Source organism: Lutra lutra, chromosome 1 (assembly GCF_902655055.1).
Source record: "Lutra lutra chromosome 1, mLutLut1.2, whole genome shotgun sequence".
Lineage (NCBI taxonomy): Eukaryota > Metazoa > Chordata > Mammalia > Carnivora > Mustelidae > Lutra > Lutra lutra.
The window spans coordinates 219,799,702-219,810,070 of NC_062278.1; the positions used below are offsets into that span (position 1 = coordinate 219,799,702).

Here is a 10,369-nt window from a genome sequence, read left to right on the forward strand (position 1 = left end):
ATCCCAGTCCTGCTGCACAGGTCTGGAGGGGGCTTCCCTAGTTGAGGGTAGAAGCAAAGGCCTGGGGGTAGAACCAGGCCCTGGGGGTTGGGTTACTGAGAAGACCAATCACTGCCAGCACCAAACAGGTAGGGGAGAGCGCCGAGTCGTGGTGCCGACCCCACAGTGTCCCCCTGGGAGCATGCACAGCACCACTCACCAGGGAGCAAGGCCCAAGGGGATGGTGTAGGAGGGCGAGAGCGGGCTGTTCCCCGTGGAGGACGGCGTGGCAGAGCTCCAAGCGGGGTGGGAGAGATGTGACACGGTGCGGGGTGGTGGGCCAGGGAGCCCCAGACCGGAAGAGGGTCACGACCGGCGGGGCTGGGTCTCAGCACCGTGCCGGGCTGAGGAGAGCAGCGGGTCGGTGCTGTTGGTGGTTAAGGATTCCGTGGAGAAGTGGGGGGTTGCCGGCAGCTGGTAGAGACTGGCAGAGGCAGGAAGCCCTGTGGGGAGACGGAGGATTCCCCTGTGGTGGGAGAGGGGGTGGGATGATGGAGTGGGTTGGTCACGACCTTGCCAGTAGGTGGTAAAGCCCAGTGAGCAACCAATGTGGTCGGCCATGGCACTTGGGTGGTGCGAGCTGGTGCCGTGGGATCGGTGGGACGTGGGACTGGAGAACCCGTGGGTGGTGCTGGGGGACGTGGCGGAGGGAGGCAAGCTCGAACGGGTTGGGTGGGAGGGAGGCAGGTGGATTGGAGAGTGAATGCAGGTCATGGAACGTGGTCCCCCAGGTCGGCCGAGGGGGAGCTGTTCTCAGCCACAGGGTAGGGAGAGAAGCTGGGAGAAGGGCAAGCGTTTGGCCCGCGGGGGTGGAGGAAATCTGTGGAAAACGACGTTGGGTAGCAAAGAATGATGAGCGCTCACTGACCAACGCTCCCTCTGCCACTGATGGTACAAGACTGAGGAAGGTGGGAACGGAGGCCGTCAGGGTTGGGGTCTCGCTGGATGGCACCCTTTGGGGGAGAGCACGTGATCGGGAGCGCAGATGGTGAGGGAGAGGTGGAGGAGGTCCGCAGAAGACGGCACCCGCAGATGGTGAACTGCGGGAAAAGGGCCATTGGGTCACCGTGGCTGGAGGCCAGAGGAGAGTGACGGTGTTGGCTGGCACTGCTGGAGAGTTGGGGGGAGGGGCGGGCAGAGAAAGTGCAGGGAAGGTGGAGGGTGGCGGCCACAGATTAGGAGTTACCAGCCGTGGGTGGTGAGAGGTGGGATGATGGTGTCAGGTGGTGCTTTTTAAGGGACAGATGAGAGGGAGTGTTGAGTGGACAGTGGCTCCGTGCTGGGTGGCGAAGGGTGGGAGATGCCGCGTGGAGCACGGAGGCGGCGGCCGGGACTGAGGGAGGCAGGTGTCGGGTGCACCACGGGACAGCAGCCAACGGTGTCCTTGGATGCCACTTTGGCCGGGCGGATGGCACTGGAGCTGTGGATTGGCGGGCGGTGACATATGAGAGGACATCGTCACCGCATGCGGAGGTTGGCGGATGGGGAGGAGCGCAGTGTCGGCATCCTTAGATGCTGTCGGACAGCGAGCCCCCAGAGCAGGTGGCGGGATGGGGCGAGGGCGGCGTTGGCTGGAGACGGCATGGGAGGCCTGCCCGGCGGGAAGCCAGCCATGACCGTCGCTGACCTCATTCCAGGATGGCCAGTCCCGGACGGTCCGGCAGTTCCAGTTCACGGACTGGCCGGAGCAGGGCGTGCCAAAGTCGGGGGAGGGCTTCATTGACTTCATCGGCCAAGTGCACAAGACCAAGGAACAGTTCGGCCAGGACGGTCCCATCTCCGTCCACTGCAGGTGAGCTGTCCCGCGCACCCCACTGGGGAAACTGAGGCCCAGCAAGCGCCACTTCAAGCCTCGCCCGGGCTCGCGGGTTGGGGCTCTCTCTGGGTCCCAGGATTCGGGCAGTGGCGTGCGGGCCCGCAGGGCACCCGGCCCTGAACGGCTGTGCTCACCCCCACCAGTGCCGGCGTGGGCAGGACGGGCGTGTTCATCACACTGAGCATCGTGCTGGAGCGCATGCGGTACGAGGGCGTCGTGGACATCTTCCAGACGGTGAAGATGCTGCGGACCCAGAGGCCGGCCATGGTGCAGACGGAGGTGAGCGCCGCGGGCAGGGCCCCGGCGGCCAGCCCCGCACCCCGCCCCCGCCTTGGTGTCCTCTCCCGTGAGATGGGTGCGCACAGTCAGCTCCACTCTGGGTTGTCGTGGGCACAAGTTCCTCGACAGCCAGTGGGGCCCGCAGGGGAGGAGTCCGACCTTTTGACACGAGAGTAGACTGAAATCTAGAGCCGAGAAGCAGCCGCGCAGTGGGCAGAGAAGCGTCCGTCCCGGCTCCAAAGTCTCAGCAGGTTCAGGGATCTGCCGGCACCCTGAGACGGGCCGGAGTTCGGGAAACCCCCCGGCCCTCCCCGGCACTGGGGAGGCAAAGCCAGAGTCAGACCCCCAGCCCCGAGCTCCCTGCTGCAGGGGACGGGGCTTCAGGCAGGTAGAGGGAGGCCCTTCTGGGGCCAGAGCCCAGCCCGTGCGACGCTGTCCTGCAGGAGCTTGGCAGTAGGCTGGCTCCCGAGGGCAATGGGGAGCCCCGAGGGCGGGGGGCCGCAGGACAGTCGGGGGCCCTGACCGAGCCCACCTTCCCCCCCCGCAGGACGAGTACCAGTTCTGTTACCAGGCGGCGCTGGAGTACCTCGGGAGCTTTGACCACTATGCAACCTAAAGCCATGGCCGCCGCCGGCCAGACTCCACCGGCCCGGATGCCTCTGCCCCCGCCGGGTGGGCCCCCCCGCCCGAGGCCTGGACCCCCGGCGGCCAGGGAGGGAGGAGGCAGTGGCCACGTGTCTGCACGGTCCAGGAGCGCCGCGGCGCCCCAGCCCCCCGCGCGGTGCCCAGCAGCCCCCCGGGCACCGGCCGCCGCCTTCCAATACTTGGCACATTCCTCATTTCCTTCCGATTCCGAGCGAGAGATTCCTGGGGGGGTGGGGGGCAGGGAGCAAACAGGGGTTCTCCCCGGACCCAGAGGCGGGCGGGGCCGTGCGCTGGAGCCCCGGTCTGCGGGGGAGCCCTCCTGCCCTGCAGCCTGGGGGCGCCACCGGGCCGGGGGGGTGCAAAGTTCAGCTTTCGTTTCAGACTCCGTGTAACCGTAGCCAGTGACATTTCTTTTTTTAAATAGCGTATTTTTTTTTCTTTCTTTTTTTTTTAAGAAGAAACAAACAGAAAAAGGAAAAAAAAAGACTCGCCAATCAACAGATTTAAAAAGAACTTTGCTTATTCCTGTTCCGTTCACAGACTAGTCTATTTTTTCACCGTAGAGAACGTTTTTGTGTGATGACCCCATTCGTAGGTGCAGTGGGGGGGGACCCCCAAGACCCGCCCCCGGGGCACCTGGCTTCCTCCTCCCACTGCCGTTGCCCTCGGGAAGGTGTGCCTCGCTCAAGGACAGAGGGCCCTTGTGCTCCTGGTTTCTTCCTTTTTTTTTTTTTTTTTTTTTTGCATTTTTTTTTTTTAATTTTTTAATTCTGAAACATATCAAAGACCAGTCTGATGGGAGGGGTGGGGGGAGTAGGGGGCTCCGGCCCACCAGCGTCAGGTTCAGAAACCCACTGGGGTGGGTGCTGCCACCAAGGAGAGGGCAGTGACCCCCCACCCCTGCTGCCTGAGCCCCCTCCCCCGTCTCCTGCCCCTGAGGAGGAGGACTGAACAAAATGCGGGGGGGTCCCGCTTCTTCCGGGAGAGAGAGGCCATGTTCTGCCCGGATCAGGGACCCTTTCCCCCTGGGACTATGGGGCAGAAGCAGAAGGATGGGATTCCCCACCCCCCACCCCTGAGCAAGTGAGTTTTTCTCTTTGTACAAGAGCGGATCTGCCGTTGCTTTCAACACTGTTTATTCAAACGGAAGCAGCTGGGTGGTTTTCCCACCTCTGCGTATGTAGATATATCGACTTTGTATTAAAGGAAGATCGTCTGACCCCGGCCGGTGGTGGAGTGTTTGTCATGCCCCCGTCCATCCCGTCCCGTTCCATCCCTGGAGCGGGCAAGTGCCTGCAGGCCTCATGCGTCCTCATTCCGTCACGTGAACGGTCTGGTAAGGAAGGCGGCCCCGAGAGGTAGCGCTGCTTGTCCAAGATCACACAGGGCCTGCGGGGCCATCGTGGGACTGGAGCCCAGAACCCAGGCTCTGGTTCTCCGCGGGCCGCTTCATGTCCTCAGTGATCATCGCGACCATGGCTGGGCTCTCTGAGGTCCACTGGGGGAGTCATCAGCCCGATTTACAGATAAGGAAACGAGCTCAGAGAGGGACGGACGTCAACCCACAGTCACCCAGCAGGGCTGGGATTCACACCCTGGTCAGTCTCCTCCGTGGCCGAGGGGTCAGTGACGGAGTGGGGTCCCTGGAGGGGAGCCTGGGGTTGGAGCCCCTAGTCTTCCCACACTGGCGGTTACCCGGTGAGTGGATCCAGACACACTGGGGCTTGGAGGTGGGGCATGTGGGCCCACGCCCTTGCCCTCGTCTCTTGCTGCTCTGGTAGGTGCTAGACAGGGCTTGAGCGATCCTGCCCACGGTCACAGAGAAGCTCCGGGAACAGGACGGGGACATCTTTGTGAGGGCGGAGACCCAGCGTGGGAAGGGGAGGTCACGCCATTGGAGAAACCATCAGATCCAGCAGTTAGAAAGAATATATAAAAGGTGTCACTAAGGCCAGTGCCATGAATAAGCTTCGTGAAACCGATTGATCCGATCGTCAGTTCCCCCGCCTCCGTGGTTCTCGAACACGCACGGAACATTTACGCAGATCAGCAGTGGAGATCCCCACAGATCCTGAGAAACAAACAGGTCAGGGAACCAGACCTTGGCTCCAAGGAGTCGGTTGATGCCGTGACAAAGTTAGCCCCACCTGGGAAGCGCATTTCTAAATAAGGCATAAGTGGAGAGAAGGAATCCGCATAGAAGGCACAAAGCCCTTGAAACTAGGCGACTGGTTCCGTGAGTACTGCACACCGTGAAATCGGGGGGACGCAAAGGGGTCCCCAGAGGAACACGTGCAGCCTCAGGCACGCTGGCAACGAGGAATTCTGAAAAACGAAGGGAGCTTAAGAAATAAATCAACCTGGCTTTCAATGCCGATAACTGGAAAAGAACAGAATCGATCTAAATAGAAAAGAAAGTTAAAAGTTGGATCGAACCCTGGACAGATTGGATGTTTCTTCTTTTGCGTTAACAAGACGAAAAACTTTTTTAAAAACACCGAAGGGAGATCCGTCGTAGGTCACGTACACTCAAGAAATGAGAGTAACCGGGAAGGTTGAGAATTAACTACAGACTGAAGCTTTTTTTTTTTTTTTTTTTTAGATTTTATTTATTTGTCAGAGAGGAGAGCAAGCGAGCACAGGCAGACAGAATGGCAGGCAGAGGCAGAGGGAGAAGCAGGCTCCCCGCCAAGCAAGGAGCCCGATGCGGGACTCGATCCCAGGACGCTGGGATCATGACCTGAGCCGAAGGCAGCTGCTCAACCAACTGAGCCACCCAGGCGTCCTTTTTTTTTTTTTTTTTTAATTGTGAAACATATCCGGGGAGTCGAGGAGAAGCAGAGGCGCTGGGGAGGGGGTGACAGAGGCAGCGTGGCGGGGGGGGGGGTCCCTGTCCAGCTGTGGGACTGCAGGATGCGGTGGGAGGACAGTCCATGAAGGAAGGAAGGTGAAGAAGCGTGCGGGACACGGAGTCGTTCCTGAGCTCTGACAGGTGGGAAGGAGGATCTTCCTAGTAACAGGTTGTGAGACAAAAGGGACGGAACTGTCAGATTACTTTTTTTCAAGATTTTATTTATTTGAGAGAGTGAGCAAGCGAGAGAACACGAGTTGGGGAACAGAAGGAGAGGGAGAAGCAGACTCCCCACTGAGCGGGGAGCCCGACGCGGGGCTCGATCCCAGGACCCCGGGACTGAGCTGAGGCAGACGCTTAAGCGACTGAGCCACCCAGGTGCCCCCAAAACAGTCAGATTCTACCCCAAGCCTGGTCTTACCTGAATCATGCAGGATTTGACCAAGACCGCTGTGCCCTCAAGGAAAGCCCAGCCTTCAAAGCCCCTCTAAGGAAGCATCTCCTTCTTCCCTTCTGTGGTCTCCCGAGCCACTGAGGCAGAGTCTAAATACGGCCTCCCCATCCTTCCTGGGAACCATACAAGGAGCATCTTTGGAAGAAGTGAATGTGTGTGACCCTCAGCTCATGGGCTCAGCCCTTAAGATGCTCCTGCTTGTGGGGGTAGGAGATGGCGGGATTGATCTGAAGGCTTCCGGGAAACTGAGGACCTTAGGGGATGGCCTCAACCCACAGACATGACATGGAGATGGCATCTCCAGTCGCCTGGGCCCTTCCCACAGGCTACCATAGCATCCCCCCACCTTCACTGAGCATGTACTTTATGCCCGGCTCATGGAGTCTCATTTAATCCTTCAACAATGCACCGGCAGACAGATAAGGAAACTGATGCTCCAGCAAATCAGGTGCCTCACCCGGGATCGGCGGGTGATGAAACCCGGACGAAGAGCCGGTTCTGCCCATTTCCCACAGCCACCGTGAGGCTGGTCCACCTGCCTGTGGCCAGCCTCGCCCACACAGGGCAGCCGCGGGCTGGAAGGGACAGAGGCTAGAGCAGAACCCATCAGCAAGCCCGTCACCGAGGGGCCAAAGCATTCTAGGGCTCTGGGGGGCCGGGGACAATGCACACCGTCCTAAACAGCAGCCCCTTAACGCGTTTAAAGCAAAGATGCCCCCGAGAAAGAAGTCCGTCAAACCTTACAGCAGGGCAGGGGACCGATCCTCACTTGGGAATGCGAAGACCAAACCGTCAAAACAGTCAGGATCCTGAGGAGATGACACAACGGCCAACGTGATCAGAGCCGCCCGGACAGGACTCGGTACCCCACAAACCAGGAAGGTACGTTCTGTCCAAACACTTGGAGCCATCCCAGAACCAGACCCCGTGGGAGGCCATAAAGGTGAGCACAACATTCAGACTTCACGCACTAGCCCCAACACGATAAAAATTATGAATCGGTGTCGATCCGAAGTTGCTCGGGTCCGCGGGGTTGGGAGAGCTTAAACACGAGTGGAAGGCAAATCGTACCTGAAGGACAAGATGTTTAGGGTGGGGTGGTGAGCCCATTGCTAATGAAAACCCAAACTGGACTCCGAGCTCAGTTTGACGTCTTAAACGCATTTGTGGGGGGAGGGAGCTCACTGAAATGAGCAGCCAAAGAAGGGCTCAGAGGGAAATACGTAGCCTTTATCTCAACTCGGAAGGAAGGTAACTGAAAATAAACTAGGTAAGATTTCACCCCGATCATCTACCCAAAAAAGACCAACCCAAGGAAATTCTAGGGAAAATATTAAGAAAATCAGAAATTAGGGGCACCCGGGTGGCCCAGTCAGGTACGGGTCTGACTCCCGGTTTGGGCTCAGGTCGTAATGTCAGGGTCCTAGGATCAGCGCGCGGGGTCGGGGGAGCTGCTGCTCCCTCCCCTTCTGCTCCTCCCCCCACTCACGAGCTCTCTCTCTCCCTAAAATAAATCTTTTTAAAAAATGACATCAAGAAATGGGGAACTAGGGGCGCCTGGGTGGCTCAGTGGGTTAAGCCGCTGCCTTCGGCTCAGGTCATGATCTCGGGGTCCTGGGATCGAGTCCCACATCCGGCTCTCTGCTCAGCAAGAAGCCTGCTTCCCTCTCTCTCTCTCTCTGCCTGCCTCTCCGTCTACTTGTGATCTCTCTCTGTCAAATAAATAAATAAAATCTTAAAAAAAAAAAAAAGAAAGAAAGAAATGGGGAACTACAGGGGCACCTGGCTTTAACCCACTAGGCTCAGGTCATGATCTCAGGGTCCTGGGATCGAGCCCCGCATCGGGCTCTCTGCTCATCGGGGAGCCTGCTTCCTCCTCTCTCTCTCTACCTGCCTCTCTGCCTACTTGTGATCTCTGTCAAATAAATAAATAAAATCTTAAAAAAAAAAAAAAGAAAGAAATGGGGAGCTACAGCAGCAACAGACACAAAATAACATAAAAAGCTGAATCTTTGGAAACACCCATAACAAGAGACAGACCTGCAGCAGAAAGACGGTACAAATAAACGTTAGGGGCAGCATTAGGGCTGGCGGGGGACCAACGCCTCTTACAGGGAGACATTTTAAAGGATGAGCTTACACCACGTATATACAACTTTATGCCGCTAACTGCATGAAATGCTAGAAAGAACCCAAGATAATAAATACCAAAATGAGAACGAAGCCACGGAAAAGTGAGTCACCTTCGGAAATACTGAAATGATGGTTGAACATCTATTCCCCACGCAAGGTGACGTCCCAGATGGTTCTTCAGGTGAGCGAGTTTTCCCAAATCTTCAAGAAGAGAAGACTTGCATCTTCTATAAACTGCGTCAGCTGTTTGAAACACAGCACTCAAGCTACAATACCTAAGGAAAAACAATAGGACATCCTGCCAATGTGCCCAGAGGCCAAAATGCTAAGAAATACTGGCAAACTGAGCATCTCTTTAACAGAACAAGATGTTACGGGTCAGCAGAGAAAGAGAGAGAAAATCTACTCCAACCACAGCGAGAACCAATGCTGCCTCGGAGAACAATTTGACGGTATCAAGTGGAAGGTGGGCATCACCTCGACCCAGAAACCTGGATTGTATCTTGCAGACACTGTAGCGGGGGCCTGAGGAGACGTGTACAGGTACAGCTGCAGTGAGATTGTATTTTTCGTTTGTAAAGATTTTATTTATTTGGGGACGCCTGGGTGGCTCAGTTGGTTAAGCGGCTGCCTTCGGCTCAGGTCATGATCCCAGCATCATCGAGTCCCACATCGGGCTCCTTGCTCAGCGGGGAGCCTGCTTCTCCCTCTGCCTCTGCCTACCACTCTGTCTGCCTGTGCTCATGCTCTATCTCTCTCTAACAAATAAATAAATAAAATCTTTAAAAAAAAAAAAAAGATTTTATTTATTTGGGATGCCTGCATGGCTTGGTCAGTTACGCATCTGGCTTGAGCTCAGGTCATGATCCTGGGATCCTGGGGCGGAGTCCTGCCTCAGGCTCTCCCTCTCCCTCTCCCCACCTTGAATAAATAAAATATTAACCCAAAAAACTCATCTATATGGCAAACCTACCCCAAACAATCTACTGATTCAGTGCAATCTGTATACAAATCCTGAAGATCTTTTTTTGCAGGAATAGCAAAGTCAAATCTCAGTTTCTTTTGAAATTGCAAAGGGCCTGGAATAGACAATACAATCTTGAAATAGAACAATAAACTTAGAGGACTCACACTTCCTGATTTCAAAACTTGGACTAATCAAAATACTGTGATATTGGCATAAGCACAGACATAAATCAGCGGAATAGAACTGAGAATCCAGAAAACCCATACATCTATGACCAATGGATTTTCTACAGGGGTGTCAAGGCCATTCAATGAGGAATGAACAGTTCTCTTTTTAAAATTTATTTATCTTTTAGAGAGAGAGAGAGAATGGGGGGGGGCACGGAGGGCAGAGGAAGAGGGAGAGAGAATCTGAAGCAGACTGCAGTGAGAGCAGAGCCCAAAGTGGGTCTCGATCTCACAATCTGAGCTGAAACCAAGAGTCGGTCACTTAACCAACTGTGCCACCCAGGTGCCCCAAAGAACGAACAGTCTTAAACAAATGGTGCCAGCACAACTGGAAATCCACATACAATAGAATGAAATTGAGTCTCTACCTCACATCATATCCAAAAATTAACTCAAATGGCTCAAAGACCTTATTTAGAGGTAAACTATGAAACTCTTAGAAAAACTCATTGATAAGCAAATTCAGGATAATTGCTCCCTTTTGGCTAAAAAAATTTTCAGAAAAAGGGTATACAGGTATATCCAACTATGTGTAGTGTTTTACTTTTTTTTTTTTTTTTAGTGTTTTACCTTTTAAGTTAGGAGGTGAGGATATGCTATTATATCATTTTTGTGCATCAGGAATACAGAATAATAAATCTATCAATGGGAAAGGGGAGAAATATCACCCGATTTTAAAAAATAAACATCTTGGACGCCTGAGTGGCTCAGTGGGTTAAGCCTCTGCCTTCAGCTCGGGTCATGATCTCAGAATCCTGGGATCAAGCCCTGCATCAGGCTTTCTGCTCAGTGGGGAACCTGCTTCTCCCTCCTCCCCCTGCCTGCCTCTCTGCCTACTTGTGATCTCTGTCTATCAAATAAATAAATAAATAATCTTCATTAAAAAGCTAAAAAAAGGGGCGCCTAGGTGGCTCAGTGGGTTAAGCCGCTGCCTTCGGCTCAGGTCATGATCTCAGGG

General features: G+C 55.3%; 1 protein-coding gene across 20 annotated transcripts in view; it reads left to right on the top strand.

Annotated features, from left to right (window-relative positions):
• The window catches only part of PTPRS (protein tyrosine phosphatase receptor type S), a 94,683-nt gene extending 90,680 nt beyond the window's left edge, over positions 1-4,003 (top strand). For all 20 annotated transcript variants that reach the window (XM_047708652.1, XM_047708716.1, XM_047708688.1 and 17 more), the window contains 3 exons: positions 1,677-1,831; positions 1,999-2,134; positions 2,682-4,003. In XM_047708652.1, the coding sequence (XP_047564608.1) occupies positions 1,677-1,831; positions 1,999-2,134; positions 2,682-2,750 (360 nt within the window). In that variant the 3' untranslated portion in view covers positions 2,751-4,003. The remainder of the gene's footprint in view (positions 1-1,676; positions 1,832-1,998; positions 2,135-2,681) is intronic.
• Positions 4,004-10,369: the final 6,366 nt, after the last annotated feature.